At 42.8% G+C, this 17,211-nt stretch overlaps 1 protein-coding gene across 1 annotated transcript in view; it reads left to right on the forward strand.

The window, feature by feature from the left end:
• The window catches only part of PNKP (polynucleotide kinase 3'-phosphatase), a 213,542-nt gene that overhangs the window by 147,523 nt on the left and 48,808 nt on the right, over positions 1-17,211 (forward strand). Inside the window, exons 9-12 of the mRNA XM_082273922.1 lie at positions 5,571-5,619; positions 6,599-6,669; positions 6,745-6,837; positions 10,262-10,358. Coding sequence (XP_082130048.1) covers positions 5,571-5,619; positions 6,599-6,669; positions 6,745-6,837; positions 10,262-10,358 — 310 coding nt within the window. The remainder of the gene's footprint in view (positions 1-5,570; positions 5,620-6,598; positions 6,670-6,744; positions 6,838-10,261; positions 10,359-17,211) is intronic.

Genomic DNA, 17,211 nt, shown 5'->3' on the forward strand with positions numbered 1-17,211 from the left:
CAAAATTGTTGCTCTTTTTTTGCTTATATCATGAAGAAAAAAAAAACCCAGTTGTGATCAAATACCACCAAAAGAAAGCTCTATTTGTGTGAAAAAAATGATAAAAATTTTGTTTGGTTACAGTGTAGCATGAGCAATTGTCATTCAAAGTGTGAGAGTGCTGAAAGCTGAAAATTGGTCTGGGAAGGAAGGGGGTCTAACTGCTCTGTATGGAAGTGGTTAAAGACCTTAAAATGCTTTTACACGTACAGTGACAGTAAAAAAAACATGCCTATAATGCATTTCAATAGGGTTTTTCTATTTCGCGGATTTTCACTTTTCGCGGCTGGGTCCGGAACGTAACCCCCGCAATGGAGGGGGGTTTACTGTAAGTTCAATGCTTTTAGTCTTTCCTCATAGCTGATGTCCACCGTTCCCCTAATTATTTTTGTTGCCCTTCTCTAGACTCTCTCCAGTACCAGCATATCCTTTCTGAGGACCGGTGCCCAGAACTGGACGGAATATTTCAGATGTGGCCGGACCAGAGTCTTGTAGAGTGGGAGAATAATCTTTATTTCTGGAGTGAATCCCCTTTTTTATACATGCCAGTATTTTGTTGGCTTTGCTTGCAGCAGCTTGGCATTGCATGCCACTGCCAAGCCTGTTGTCCACTAGTACCCCGCCCCTTTTCCATCTTAGATTCACCCAGAGGTCCCCCCCCCTAGTGAATCGCTTGCTTTCGTGTTTCTGACGCCCAAGTGCATTACTTTACATTTTTCAACATTAAAATTCATCTGCCATGTGGTTGCCCACCCCATTATTTTGTTCAGGTCTGCTTGTATGGTTTCCACATCCTGCATAGAAGATATTGGCATGCTTAATTTAGTATCGTCCGCAAATACTAAGATTGTGCTGGATATCCCCTCCTCTAGATTGTTTATGAATAAGTTAAACCAGATTGGTCCCAGGACAAATCCTTGGGGGACCCCACTTTCCACTCCCGCCCAATCCGAGTACTCCCCATTTATCACCACCCCCTGGACTCACCCCTAGAGCCAGTTCTCTATCCAGGTACTCACCCTATGGTCCATACCTATGTACCTTAGTTTGTACAGTAAGCGTTTGTGGGGGACTGTGTCAAATGCCTTTGCAAAGTCCAGATATACCACATCCACAGGCCTTCCTTTGTCTAGATGGCAACTCACTTCATCGTAGAAGGTTAATAGATTGGTTTGGGAAGAATGATTTTTCATGAATCCATGCTGATTACCACTAATACCGTTTTCATTACTAAAGTCTTGTATATAGTCTCTTAACATCCCCTCCAAAATCTTGCAGACTACAGATGTTAGGCTGACAGGTCTATATTTACCCGGGATATATCTCTACCCTTTTTTAAATATTGGTCCCACGTTGGCTTTTTTCCAATCAGCTGGCACCATACCCATCTGCAGACTATCCTTAAAGATCAAGAATAATGGTCTGGCTATCATCTGGCTGAGCTCTTTAAGAACCCTCGGGTGCAAGCCATCCAGTCCCGGTGATTTATTTATGTTAAGTTTCTCTAGTTTTGGTTCTAAGTCTATCTTCTGTTAGCCATGGCGGTACTTCCTGAGGTGTATTATTTAGTTTAGCATTACAAGCTGGGTTAGTGTAGCCCCCCAATTCTTTTGTGAAGACTGAAGAGAAGAAATTATTTAACACTTTTACCTTCTCTCTGTCCTCTATGGCCAGTTTCCCTTTGTCGTCTTTTATGGGGCCAATGTGTTCTGGCATCGCTTTCTTACTATTTATACACTTAAAGGATTTCTTGGGGTTTTTCTTACTCTCTTCCGGTATATGTCTCTCATGTTCTATTTTAGCCGCCTTGATTTCGCCTTTAAATTTCTTATTGCACTCTTTGTAATGTTGGAATGCTGCCAATGACCCCTCAGCCTTGTATTCTTTTGAAGGCCTTTTCTTTAGTATCATTATGCATTTTTATGTTGGAGTTTAGCCACCCAGGGTTTAGTTTTGCTCTTTTAAATTTTTTTTTCCCTTTTAGAATGCACTGGCCAATCCCTTTGTTTAGTATGCTCTTGAAGCACTCCCATTTTTTCCTCCGTGTTCTTTGTTCCCAGGGTTCTATCCCATTTGATATTTTCTAGCAAAGAGCGCAGTTTTGGGAAATTGGCTCTTTTGAGATTCAGTGTCCTTGTATATTACCCTTGTGTTTCCTATTACTATGATTAATACTGAAACGAATTGACCTATGGTCACTGTTTCCGAAGTTGCCCCGTATTTCTATATCTTCAGGTCTGTATAGTTGGTAATCAGTAGGTCTAGTACCGCATTGTTTCTTGACGGTGCGTTTACTATCTAACCCATGAAATTATCCTGCAAAATATTTAGAAACTGCCGAGCCTTGGATGAATGCGCGGTTTCTTCTGCCCAGTCTATATCTGGATAATTAAAGTCCCCCATTATAATTACATTTCCCATCCTTGCTGCCAATCCAGTCTGTGAAAGGAGGTCCGCCATTCCCTCCTCCCTCTGGTTGTTCTTAATATACAGACATACCCCTCCCCCTTTTTTACCTTCTCTATCTCTGCGATAAATGGAATACCCCTGAATGGTCGCCAGCCAATCATGAGAGCTGTCAAACCAAGTCTCTGTAATCCCCACAAAATCGAAGTCCTCCTCATACATCACCAGCTCCAGATCACCCATCTTGTTGGCCAGGCTTCTAGCATTGGTATACAAACCTCATAATTTTGTCCGGTTGCATACTATATCCTCGTTTGATGTTGTTTGAGGCTGCTCTTGCGAGTTTTCCCCATACCCACCTTGGATTTAGGAACTCTGAACACCCTACCGCTAATGTCCCCATTTGTGCCTGCTGAACCTTGCTCCCTGCTGGCTAATTCTACATCTGTACCCTCTCCCCCCATCACCTAGTTTAAAAGCCCCTCTAACTTGTTGGGCATCTTCTCACCCAGTACGGTTGCACCCTCCCCATTTAGGTGCAATCCGTCCCTACTGAAGAGCCGGTAGCCGACTGAGAAGTCGGCCCAGTTCTCCAGGAAACCGAAACCCTCCTTACTACACCAGCTCCTCAGCCACTTGTTAACTTCCCTAATCTCCCGCTGCCTCTCTGGTGTGGCTCAAATTCAGTGTATTTAATTCATGAAGTGACCTAATCTTCCCTTTGTGTATTATATCTTTTAATTGTAAATCGCCTTAACCCACCACTAAATGATTTATCTAACCCAGATGAAAAGAAATTTGTGCCCACTAATGGTAGTAACAGGGAGTTGTCTTCCCATCCAGCCTACTTATACAAAGCATCCCAGGTTTTGTATAGAACTCTCGTTAAGTCGTGTGTTTCCTCGAATATATCCCTAAATTTTGGTGGGATCCAAATGTTCCTATTCAATTGTGCTTGGCCTAACATAACTTCCAACTTTACCCTTTTTTTTTTTTGTCCGTTCAGTCATTCGTGATAATAGGAACCCCTAATCCCCAGAAAACTTATCTCTGCTAAGAGTCGCCCACTGCACCCTTGGTTTTTTTCCCTGCCATATAAATTTTAAAAGAATTGCTTTTATTATTCTGAAATATGCAGGAAGGAGATAGCAATAGGAAGCATTTGGAATCTTTATAGAATTTTTGGTAAGATTATTATTTTAATTTTAAACATATTAATTCTGCCCAACCAAGATACTGGGCGATCAGAATTTTCCTATCAATAAGCTTAATCTCCACTAACAATGAAATATAGTTGGCCAGGTAGAGATTTTCAGGTAAGGATGTTATATTTATCCCTAAGTATTTTAATTAAAAATTTTCCCACGTGAATGGAAATTATTTCTGTAACGCCTGTTTTTCTTTTTTATTCAATCTAATATTAAAAATGTCTGATTTTATTGGGTTTATCTTAAAAATTGACAGTTCCCCTATATCTTTTCATTTCTTTGATAATATTTGGTAGACTAATTATAGGATTATTTATATAAAATAGGATGTCATCTGCATATACTGCGATTTTATGTTCGTCTTGCCCGATCTTCACCCCCATTATATCTATGTTATCCCTAATTGAAGTCAACAAAGGTTCAAGTGACAGGACGAACAGCAGGGGCGAAAAGGGACACCCCTGCCTCACCCCTTTGCACATCTCAAACCTAGTTGACAGATTACCATTTACCTTTACTGAAGTGGAGGGATTACTATATAGGGCTCCTATCCAGTGAATCACCTTAGGTCCAACTCCTAAGTTCTTTATTGTTTCAACTATGAATTCCCTGTCCACCCTATCAAAAGCTTTTTCAGGATCAATTGACAACAGGAGGGCCGGGACCTCACGGTTTCTAGACCTATGTATTAGCAGTTGCGTTCTTATACTGTTATCCTTGTACTGCTTGCTCATAAAACTGAAGTATGATGGAGGCTGGGTCACATGGGAAATGGCTTCATGTTTTTTGTTTGCCAGTGTCACAGCCTCCTGTAGGTGGCAGTGTAAACCTTACCGTTAAAGAATTCTTGAATTTTTCCATATCCCTTAATGGGCCTAAAGAAAAAGATTTTATGGTAAGCAGAATCATATTTTTTTGTACTCACTTTAAAATCCCTTTTTCTGCTTTCACTGAAGGACACAACACCCACCTCTCTGGCTTTTGCTGCTGCCCTTGTTTTGCCTGCCTCTGGTCTGTTTTTTGTGTATTATATGTGCCAAATTCCTAGGTTAATCAAATGAAGATTAATCAAACAATGGATTCCTGTTAAGCAAGGACAGACTAGAATTGGGCTGGTTCATCCTGAACTGGCTATATTTCAATCACTATATGGCCAGCTTTACTGCACATTACCTGTGCTGCCTGCAAAAGAACTACAAGGAGGCAGATAGAAGACCGGTCACCTTGATCAGGGAGAGGTGGGCAGCAGTGACTGGTGTGTATTACAGGAAATTTCTGCACAGAGGCAAAGTGTAGAGGTTGTTTCATGCTGGGCTACTCTGAATATCTGGAGGAAATACACCAAGGACACCAAGATTTAAATTAGAATACAAATGCCTCTTGTATTTAGATAGCATTTGTTTAGCCTGGAGTTCGGATTTAAAAAGCAACTTAACAAAAAGGAAATAATACCTGTCCTTCTGCCTTTGCTTTCTTGAGGAGCTATGGCTGCTATAAATCTTTCGCAAGCTAGGTATTTCTGGGTGTGCTAGATGCCTGGGTCTGTGCTGCATAGTGTGGTCTGCCAATGAGTGCAGAATGATGTAGCTGCTGGAAGGTAGAACTACAGTGCGCAATAAGGGAACAGGCATCTGTCACACCCCAAAATGTGTTGGGTGCTCAGGGTGATGCACAGGGAACATCAGCAGTGTGATAATTTCTGTTTCATAATTCCATGAGTAGATAGGTAGTATAGGAAGCTGTAGTAGTGTAAAGTGAAGTCACAATTCTGGCTGGTTAATGTGGCAGGAGTGTGTAATTCACAAGATTGAGCATATTTATAGATAATTTCTTGGGTAAACTAGCTCATAAATATGTACTTCAACCATGTTCAGTTGTTTGGCTAAAGTTTTGCTTTATTGTGTGTGTCTGTCCTAGGCTAATGATGGCATCAAAATACAGAAAGAAGATTGTATCTATGTAGGAGGTAATGGTTTATTTTTATCGATTTTGAATTGAGTAGGGAAACGTTACAAACCCATCAAGTTTGTATTGCTAATGCAAAGGGGAAGGGGGAATAAAATTGATAATAAGGGTACATCGGGCAATCGGCTTGGTAAGTCGGGTAATATAATAAAATCATAATATAATATAAATGTGGTACAAACAGCCGATTGCCTAGCATATCTGACAGAAAAAATAAAAAGGGGGAAATTGGGACTTTGTGTGAAGTGTGTGAGGAAGCGGTTGGCAGTTAGAATGGTAAAGTTTGACTCTACCATTCTAACTGCCAACCGCTTCCTCACACACTTCACACAAAGTCCCAATTTCCCCCTTTTTATTTTTTCTGTCAGATATGCTAGGCAATTGGTTGTTTGTACCACATTTATTATATATTATGATTTTATTATATTACCCTACTTACCAAGCCGATTGCCCGATGTACCTTTATTATCAATTTTATTCCCCCTTCCCCTTCGCATTTACATGACCAGGGATGGAGGCATCTAGCCCCATTTGGGCAGAGCCTCATATAAAGTCCCAACCTTTTGAACTTTTATGTTCTTGTTTTTGATAAGTTTGTATTGCTGTCTGTGTCTCCACCGAGGATATTCAGCCTCTCCAGATGTCCTGGTGACCATTTTTACCAGAACTGAGTGAGGGGAAAATCTAAAATGTTGAGATGTCACTGCAACATGATATCTTTCAATGGGAAAGCCTGTTTTTGTGCTGTTTAATAAATGATCATCCTTTTCTTACTGTTGCTTCCCCAGGACAAGATGTAAAAGGAAATCTCCCTAAAGTAACACATACAGCAAAAAATTAAACTGACAAGTTTCATCCCTTCCCTTCTCTATCAAAATTTTTAAAAAAACTACAAAAAAATGCTTGGGCTGGGCTATGCATACATTTCAAATAAAATAGAATTGCCTTGTTGAGTTTGTGATCTTTTTTTGTCCACACAGATGCTGCTGGGAGACCTGCAAATTGGGCTCCAGACCGCAAAAAGAAGGATTTCTCATGCAGTGACCGCTTGGTAGGAAGCTACAGAGCAGAGTAATTTGACTATTATTCTATGTATTCTTCTACTAATTTCTTTAATTTTCTGCAGTTTGCTTTTAATATCAGCATACAGTTCTACACTCCAGAAGAGTTTTTTCTTGGATGGAAGAAGGCTACGTTTCAGCTCCCCACCTTTGACCCAGTAAGTCTTAAGTTAGGGAGTTTTGTGCCTGTGGTTATATGACCACATTTCTTTCAGGAATCCATTCAGTATATATTTTTTGTTACTTACATTTATTTAATGTCTTGTCCAGGGTAAGCTTCTTAAATATACAGTGGGCTTTTTATTTAACCAAAAGTTATAGTGAAAGAAATTTTGGCTGCAATAGTTGACCTAAAAATGATTTGCTGTGATAGCTTGCAGTAGTTAGCCGCATTCACCTGGACTCGTTCCATAATGTGGAGCATGTTTTGCTGCTTATTCAAGCTACTTATTAATAAATTTCGGGAACATAGCCCAACATTACGGAATATCTACTCAGGTAGCACATTCACCTTAATCCATGGAATGTTTTAAGACAGATGTTGATCACCCAAAGCCAGGATGGGAGGTATGAAAGTTGTGGAAGTAACCTGTTTTAGTTACATAATCCTATCACTTCATGTAATGAAGTCTGTATAGGTGTCCATCCTTTTTATTTGCATAGCTGAAAGTGTGATGCCTCAAATATTCTAGATGGAGATGTTAAAGCACCATTATATGTTGAAAAGCGATGATGTTGAAGGCCCCCACCCGCATTTGGGATGTAAATGGCCTCTTTCACGCCACATAAGAATTGCTGCAAAATACCCCAACAGTTTGACGATTCATATCTTCAACCATGTATATTGAAATATTAACACCTATGCAGACTTCTTGACTCAAGAGTTGGGATTATTTAAAGCAGACCTTCAGTCATTTTTCATTGTTCCATCTATTAAATCCTCTGCCCTGGTTGTTTTAACTTTGGATAGGAAAACATTTTTTTTCTGCCAGTGAATACCTTATACAGCCCGCTTCTTCTTTCTTGTCTGGTAAAAAGCCTAGGCTAATAACATCCTGCACGGCGCTTTCCCTAACTCTCGTGAGAGTTTACCAGCAAGGGAGGAGGGGTGAGTCATAGGAGAGCCAATGAGAGCTACAAAGCTGGAGGGGCTGGATGAGGGTGGATATAACAGGAGACTGCAAAGATCCATGAGGACAAAGGTGCAGGCAAGCAGTGGTGTGAGTGTGTGTGAACAGGAAGCAGCTTCAGCTGCGCACAGTGAAAATGGCTGCAGCTAGACTTAGTGGAGGGAGATTTCTGCAGTATATTTGGTAAATATAGAATCATAGTATATATAAATTGTATGCAAAGTTGTTGGAGGGAAGCTTCAGAATGGCAAATATGTTTTTATTACAAATGTGAGCAGACTGCAGTTCCTCTTTAACTAGAAGATAGCTGTAAGGAGAACACAGGCGCCACTCTAAGCGCAGTATGAAGGATTTATTCGATTAAAAATCATGTGCAAATGGTACTCACAAACTAGCATGTAATTGAGCATAAAAGGTATCCATAAGGGGAGGATCCGTCTGTCCGGTGCTGTAATTCAAGATGGCTCCAGCAGTCGCGGCTCCCAGAGTAATTGCCGGCAGTTACCGGCACTTCCTGGAACGCGCAAGGGGCTCCTCCTAACATCACTTCCCGAATTCGACGCGATGGCTCAGGTGACGCGTTTGCGGAGCATGCGCTCCTTCCTCAGGCCTATACAGCGCCATATTGGATGAGGGATTGATATAGGGCAATTCTGAGGTCACTGGGTCCTAAAAGCCCCGGATTCTACTGGAAAACACAGCAATGTGATCTACATTAGAAACGGTTTGAACAATACGACAATTTCAATCCAAGTTTGGGCAGGCTGCTTGTTCTTTCAGTAGTCGATCTACCAATCAACTTCTGTACAACCAGCCTGTCGAGTTTTTCCCAATCGATCAGTGCCACTGGCAATACTGATTGGAGTATTCTGACTGTGGGGAGACTTCAGAACACATTAACTCAGCTTGAAAGATTCTCCATCCACATTTAGTGTGTGGATGGGGAAATTGGGTCTTTTTTTTTTTTCAACCCACTGGTTGAACTGAAAAAAAAAATTATTTAATGCATGAGCTGCCTTACTCTGCTGCGGCGCAATATTTACTTTAATGTTTACATGATAAAGAAGAAAGGAGACTTCAATGCGCTAAGTTTTTTGAAATTTTTGCAATAAAAATAACAAAACACTTAAATGTTAAACATTCTCACCCTGCCCTAAAACTGTACTATCCTGACAACCAATACTTCTATCCTTAGTGCTGCACGAGCACTTTTAACATGTAAGTGTTTTGATATTACTGATATATATACTTACAGTATTGTGAAACAGTTATAGGCTTATGTGAAGAAATATAAAGTAAGAATGCTTTCAAAAATATATACTGTATATTTTAATTATTTTTATAAATTTACAAAATGCAAAGTGAGAGAACAGAGAAAAAATTTAAATCAATATTTTGTATGACTATCCTTTGGCTTTAAACCAGTATCAGTTCATCAAGCTCTTTTGAAGAAGCACAAAGAAACGAGCAATGTTGAGGACGGTATATGCAGTGGTTGGCCAATGAAAATTAATGCAGCAGATGAAAGACACATCATGCTTACTTCCCTTCAACAATAGAAGATGTCCAGTAGTGCCATCAGCACAGAATTGGTGGAAACTATTGGGACCCAGGTACACCCATCTACTGTCTGGAAAAGTCTGGCCAGAAATGGTCTTCATGCAAGAATGGCAGCTAAAAAGCCATACCTTTGACGGGGAAACAAAGCTAAGGGACTCAACTATGCATGAAACCTAGGTATAGGGTGCAGAAATATGGCAGCATATGCTCTGGACTGATGAGTCAAAATGTGAAATGTTTGGCTGTAGCGGGATGCAGCTTGTTTGCCAAAAGGTTGAAGAGCAGTACGATAATGAGTCCCCAGGCAACAGTGAAGCATAATGGAGGTTCTTTGCAAGTTTGAGGCTGCATTTCTGCAAATTAAGTTGGAGATTTGGTCAGGAACAATGGTGCCCTCAATGATTAGACATACAGGCAGACACTTATCCATCATGCCATACCTTCAGGGTGGTGTAAGCAGGACAACAACCCCAAACATACATCCAGTGTTGTTAAGAACTATCTTCAGCATAAGGAAGAACAAGGTGTCCTGGAAGAGATGGTTTGGCCCCCACAGAGCCGTGACCTCAACATCATGGAGTCTGTTTGGGATTACATTAACAGAAGGATTTGAAGCAGCCTACATCCAGAGATCTATGCTTAGTTCTTCAAAATGTTTGGAACAACTTACCTGCCAAGTTCCTTCAAAAACATACTGGTAAATTAATTTGCTTTCTTAAAAAAATGGTCTTGATTTGTGTGACTGATAGCAGTGTTAGGTTGTAAGCATCTTCAGAGAAAAGGGAATTTAATGACTGTTAAAGTTTCTCTTTAAAGTGCTGAAGAAAAAATGTAAGTAAGTAAAATAAATACAGCATTTTAGTTTGCTGACCTAATCTTATTCTGTTGACAGAAAAAATTGGATCCAAACGGTCCACTCTATGAACCCCCGTCGTCCTCTCTGGTGTCGTCTTCTACAGAGGTTGTGGTGACTGTTGGCTTTCCTGGAGGTAAGCTTTGTTACAGAGATCACGCTGATGGTGGGGCAGAACTCGTGATTGCTACATAAAATACCACTCACTCTCTATTTTATATTAACCACTTCTAGACCAGAAGATTTTGCCCCCTTAATGACCAGGCAATTTTTTGCAATTTGGCACTGCGTGAATTTAACTGGTATTTGTGCAGTTATGCAATGTTGTACCCAAATGAATTTCATGTCCTTTTTTCCCCACAAATGGCTTTCTTTTGGTGGTATTTGATGACCTCTGCGGTTTTTATTTTTTGCGATATAAACGAAAAAAGAACAAAAATTTTGAGGAAAAAAATCAAGTTTTCTACTTTTTTCTTATTAAAAAAATATCCAATAAACTCAATTTTTGCCATACATTTAGGCCAAAATGTATTTAGCTACATGTCTTTGCTAAAAAAAAAAAATAAAAAACTCAATAAGCGTATATTTATTGGTTTGCGCAAAAGGTATAGCATCTACAAACTATGGTGTATACATTGGAATTAACGCAGCTTTTACTTTCTGACTGCCTATTTCTTGAAGTGCTAAAATGGTAAAATGGCGGGCAGTACAAAACCCCCCCCCCCCCCCCCCATTACTCCTTTTTGGAAAGTAGACACCCCTAGGAATTTCCTGAGAGGTATGTTGAGACTATTGAATATTTAATTTTTTTGTCACAGGTGTTCGAAAAATGACAAAAATAAGTTGTCATTGAAATATTTGGCATGATGAGTCCATGGAATACTTTATATTTTGCCACAAGTTTTGTGAAAATTACAATTAAATTTTAATTTTATACACAAAGTTGTCACTTAAATTATATATTGTGCACACATGCCATGGGTATATGTGAAATGACACCCCGAAATACATTCTGCTGCTTTTTCTGAGTATGGGGATACCACATGTGAGACTTTTTGCCACTCTAGCTACATACAGGACCCCGAAATTCAATCACTGCCTTCAGGTTTTCAAAGGGCGTAAATTGTTGATTTCACTTTTTTACTACCTATCACAATTTGCGAAGGCTATGAAATGCTAACATAGCACAACCCCCCCCCCCCCCCCCCCCAAGATGACCCCTTTTCGGAAAGTAGACACACTAAGCTATTTGCTGAGAGGTATATTGAGTACTTTGCAGATCTCACTTTTTGTCACAAAGTTTTGAAAATTGAAACAAATAAAATAAATTTTCCTTTTCTTCATTTTAAAAAACAAATGAGAGCTGCAAAATACTCACCATGCCTCTTAGCAAATACCTTGGGGTGTCTACTTTCCGAAAATGGGTCATTTGGGGGGGGGGGGTTTGTGCTATCTTGGCATTTCATTGCCTCCAAAACTGTGAGGACTGAAATCAACAATTTACGCCCTTAGAAAGCCTGAAGGCGATGATTGGTTTTCAGGGTCCTGTACACGGCTAGACTGCCAAAAAGTCTCACGCCTGTGGTATCCCTGTACTCAGGAGAAGCAGCATAATGTATTTTGGGGTGTAATTTCATGTATAGCTATGGGATATTTGAGCAATATATAATATAAATGACAACTTTGTGTAAAAAAAAAAAAAAAAAAATTTCATTTTCCTGAAAATTAAAATAGAAAAATAGCAAAATAGAAAATATTCCATTAACTTTACATGCCTCTCAACAAATAGCTTGAAGTGTCTATTTTCCAAAATGGGGTTATTTGGGGGGGTTTGTGCTATCGTGACATTTCAAGGTCTCCGAAACTGTGATATGTAGTGAAGAAGTAAAATAAGCAATTTAAGCCCTTAGAAAAGGCGTGGGTGGTGATTGGTTTTCATGGTCCCGTACACAGCTAGGCTCCTAAAAAGTCTCACCTGGTATCCCTGTACTCGGAGAAGCAGCAGAATGTATTTTGGGGTGTAATTTCACATATGCCCATGGCATGTGTGAGCAATATATCATTTAGTGACAACTTTGTGTAAAAAAAAATTATTTTCCCAAAACTTGTGGCAAAAAAAGTTTTTCTCTATCGTTCATTGACGGACGCAGTCTCTGATCTTCATATTAGTAGGGTTATACTGTCCCCTACAGGAGTAGGACAATAGGCAGAAAAAAGTTCTGCCTATGCCTATGGGCAGTCCCAGGGAGTATACCCTCTCTCCCTGCTATCGGGTTGTCAGTTGATCAAGAGCTAGCCTTGGGTACTATCAAGGGCCAGGTTTCGGCCTTGGCAATTTTCTTCCAAAGGCCACTGGCCGCCCATTCCCTGGTGCGTAGCTTTATCCAGGGGGTGTGACACTTGGCACCTCCGGTGCAACATCCATTGCCACCTTGAGACCTTACTTTGGTGCTGTCGGTTCTCCAGAAACCTCCCTTTGAAAATATTTGGGAGATTCCCCTGCTTACCTTATCCCAGAAGGTGGCCTTCTTGGTGGCTATTACTTCTATGTGCAGGTTGTCGGAACTCTGGCCTTGTCCTGTTGTTCTCCCTATCTGGTGGTTCACAAGAATAAAGTGGTACTTCGTTCGAATCCGTCCTTCCTTTTCGAAGGTGGTTTCCTGTTTTCACTTAAATGAGGACATTCCTCTTTGTGTCCTAAGCCTAAACATCCTTAGGAATTTGCATTACATACTTTGGCTGTGGTTCAGGCACTCAGTGTACTTGAAAACTACTGAGTCTTTTTGAAAGTCAGATTCGCTCTTTGTGTTCCTAGTACAGGAGATGGTGTTCCTGGTATGGTGAGTAAATGTTCCCCCTCTTCCCCTGGCGGATTTTGGGGTGGACGCGGGCCCCTCCCTGGGACAGTCGGACCCTCACAATCCGGGTTCCCCTCTGTCCTGTCGCGCACCCCCTCTGTTACCTGCCCCCCCACGCTGGGGGCTGTTGGGCCTACTCCCTGGGGCTGAGACGGCGTTTCCAGGCCGAATTGAGGGTCGGGGGTGCGCCGCCGGCAGCGGACCAACGATTGTGCGTGGGGGGGGGTCTTGGTCTGTACCTCCAGGGCCCACCTGCTGATCGATCCCACTGTGGAGTCTGGGAGTCCCCCTGAGGGTCCTCGTTTGCTCTGCAGGCCGCGCGGGGCCGCCATTTTCTTGTAGCCACATGTGCTGAGGAGATCGGCAGCCATCTTGGTAAACTCAGCACGACCATTTTGCGGTGGATTCTTCTGCTAGAAATCTGTAGGGGAGTTCTTGGAGGCGTTGTTCTGTGGGTGGAGCCCCTCCCTATACCCTGGGCAGGTTCTGAGCTCATTTCCTGTTGTATTGAGTTCGCTACTGACACGTGCAGACGTTCTGGGGCCTTCTGCTGCATCTTGTTACAGGGAGTCTGTGGGTCTCTCTCTCTCTCTGCTGGTGGTCTCCAGCACGATTGGCTGACCTTCGGGGGGTGCGCAGTGGAACTTTTTTTTTTTTTTTTTTTGAATCAAGAAAGAAGTTTATTGAGAAGACACACAAAAAAAAAAAAAATACTTCTTGTACACAGTCAACAATTTGTAGAAATCAGTACAAAACAAAGCATGTCACAGCCTGGGATCAGAGAATCAACTATAGGCCAAAATCAACATATCAAACCATGAGTAGTAACCATAATCGGGTCAACATCCATAAACCCCCCTGCATCAGAACAGCCCTGCAACCCCCCTCGGTACTAAACCAGCAGGTGATTCAGTATCAAGTCTATTGGAGCCATACCAGGGGAGCTTAACCACACCCCCCAGACTTTAGAAAACTTGGCGGGGGAACCTCTATGCTGATAGATACATTTTTCCATACGCAGGGTGCTACCCAATTGTTCTAGCCACATTCCACTAGTTGGGGGATCCCATGCTATCCAGTGTCTAAGAATGAGAAGGCGGGCCTGAAACAAGGCTCTTGCCGCAGCCTTTAGCAAATATTTATCCTGAACTATGTGGTCAAGGATTCCTAGTAGACATTGCCTGGGATCCTGTGGGATCTCCAGTCCCAAGACCCGATTGATCGTGGAGATCACTTCTGTCCAATACCTGTGTAACTTTGGGCATCTCCATAGTAAGTGCATCAAATTCCCCACATTAGTCTCACATCTACTACACAAGTTATCAGGTTGCAGCTCCATGGCGTGGAGCTGCAGCGGAGTGTGGTGAACCCTGAGCAGGATGTAGAGTTGTGAAACCTGTTGTGACACATTAAGTGAACACAGCCTAACTGACTCCAAGGCATCCTCCCACTGCTCCTCAGTAACCTCCCCAACATCAACACTCCATTGTTGACAGGCCGTACTAGGGTACTTCTCCAAATACGCTCCCAACAGAGAGGCGTAAAAACTGGAAATAAACCCCTTGGTGTAGGCAGGAGACATATGCATCTGGTGTAAGGAGGTTTGGGCCTCAACTACATGCTTCAGTTGCATATAATAATACATCATAGTCCCGGGGATGAAGAATTTAAGGCGCATTTGTTCAAAGGGCAGTAGTGTCCCATTTACCAAAATGAGTTTAAGGTGAGTCACCCCAAAAGGAAAGCCACCTACCCGCATGATCTAGCTTGAGACGTTCAGGATATGTATGGCTGTTCCATATGGAACTGTATACAGTGTAGCCAGTGACCCTTTGTAGCTGTTTGCATTTGTCCCACACCTTCTGAAGAAGTCTATAGGTAGGATATTGCTTATTGGATTTTGAGGAAAGTTGTGCCTCGAGACCCTCCGGCACGCCACAGGCACCTGTAAAGTGCCTCATGATCGCCAGCGCCAAACCACCTTGTGCACCTGGCATGGCCCCCACCACATGCTGCAGCTGCGAAGCTAAGTAGTATATCCACGGGTAAGGGAGAGAGAGACCTCCCGCATCCCGTGGTTTTTGCAGCTGTTCAATCCTAATCCTGGCAGCCCGGCCCTTCCAGAAGAGAGACCTAAAGAGCGAGTTAACGATCCAAAATATTTTAAGTGTAATCACAAGGTGGGGGGGGGGGGGAGTTGTGGAAAAAATACAACAATTGTGGCATTAAGATCATTTTAATTAGATTCACGAGTCCCGCTACTGACAGCCAAAGTTTATTCCATATTTAAATTTTGTCTCTAAATTTTACCAAGAGGGGTTTATGTTCAAAGAACAGTATGTCAACGGATCACTCGAAATTTCCACTCCCAGGTACTTGAATGTAGTTAACACGGGAACAGGACAGCACAACCCCAGTAAAGGGTCCAACGTCCCGTCCAGCGGAAGTAGGGCTGACTTGGACCAGTTAATGGTAAGACCCAAAAAGCGTCCAAACTCAGTAATGGTGGCCATAGCGGCACCCAGGGAAACACCCGTATTACCCAACAGTAGGAGCAAGTCGTCTGCATAAAGCAGGATTTTCTCCTGGAGGGGGCCAAATTGGAAGCCAACTATAGATTCCTGAGCCCTGATGCTAGCCGCAAGGGGTTTGATAGCCAAGGCGAACAATAGCGGAGACAGGGGGCATCCCTGTCTCGTACCCCTCCCTAAGCTAAAGGCGGAAGAAATTCTAACCCCCTCCCTAATGGAGGCCTGCGGAAAACAATAGAGCAAGCGCACCCATGACATAAAAACCAGGCCATGGCCAAATTTCTCTTACGTCCTCCGACAGTCGCCGCCATCTTCATATTCGTCACAATGGGGTATTAGACTTTGCTCCGTAGGAGTAGCTAGGCAACAGAATATGTTAATATTAAAGCTTTTAACATATCCCACCCCCAGGGGGGTGGTCCCCTCAGTCAATACCCTCCTACTTCCTTTATCCATACCTCAGTTTCAATGTCTAGCTTGTCAGGAGTAGCTGGATGTCTCTATGCTGGGGCATTTTGTCTCAGCCTTTCTCTTCTTTTTTTGATTTTTGTTTGAGTTTTCTCTCTCTCTTTACTTAGCTGTTATTTTTGTCAGCATTAGTTAGTTCTTCTGATGAAGAGGATTCGTGCAGGCTGGGTCTCGGGCTGATCCCCCTGGTCGCAGGTTGTGGGTCAGTGGCTTCCCAGCCTGCCTTCGAGCGTTCAGTCAGGTAATGCTCCTGGCACAATGAACGACCCATCCCTGTTCGCTGCAGGGATGCTATGGTGAGGTGGCTACCTCACTGGACGCTGTGCGGTTTCTCAACCCCAGTTTTTTCTGCGTCCTGGATGCGACTCTCCCTGTCACATGTGCAGTGGCTTGTTCGCCTGTGCGGGTTCCCCACGCCATCTAGGAGGTAAGTGTATCTGTGTGGGGACCTGTCTGTTTGGGGGGTGTCAGTCTGGGACTGTGTAACCCTGCCTCTGTTCACACTGTTAAGCTCCCTATCTCTCTGGCTGCATTATGTGGGCTGCAAGGAGGGGGGCTGTGCTGCACTATCTGTGTCAGACTGTGGATGTGTGACAGGCTGTGTGCTGTGGGGCATGATGTATCGTGTTTGGGCACATTACAGCGACCGCTGTGGCGGTCCGCCATGTTTTATTGTACTGTAGTGTTTTTTTCTGCGGTCCTCACTGTGGTGAGGAGCGGCGTTTTCTGCGCCAAACGGCGCCATTTTGGCAGCGCTCGCTCCGGCCGCATGTTAACACTGCAGGCGGCCTTTTTATTGTAGCCTTCCATAGGCTTTAATAGAGCGCCCTGAGTTACATCACTTCCTTTTCCCTGGGCGCACCGATCGAGGCAGCAGCAACAGCAGTGGTCTCTCAAGGTTTTTATCCTCTCTATTCCTATATCCTTGCCTGAGTTGAGCTTTTATCCCTGTGGGGGTCTATTTGTGCTACTGTGTGTGTGCGGTGGGCTGCGCTCGCCGCGCTTGTTAAAGGGGCAGTTAACCCTTTATTCTCCAGCATATTATTTGGGGGCAATGGATTCTCAGGAAAGCAAATTTCCTGCCACTTTGGTGGGAGGCCAAGGGACTGCTGTTTCCCCCCCAGGGGGGGAT

Source organism: Pelophylax lessonae (genome assembly GCF_965119305.1).
Source record: "Pelophylax lessonae genome assembly, chromosome: 12".
Taxonomy (NCBI): Eukaryota; Metazoa; Chordata; class Amphibia; order Anura; family Ranidae; genus Pelophylax; species Pelophylax lessonae.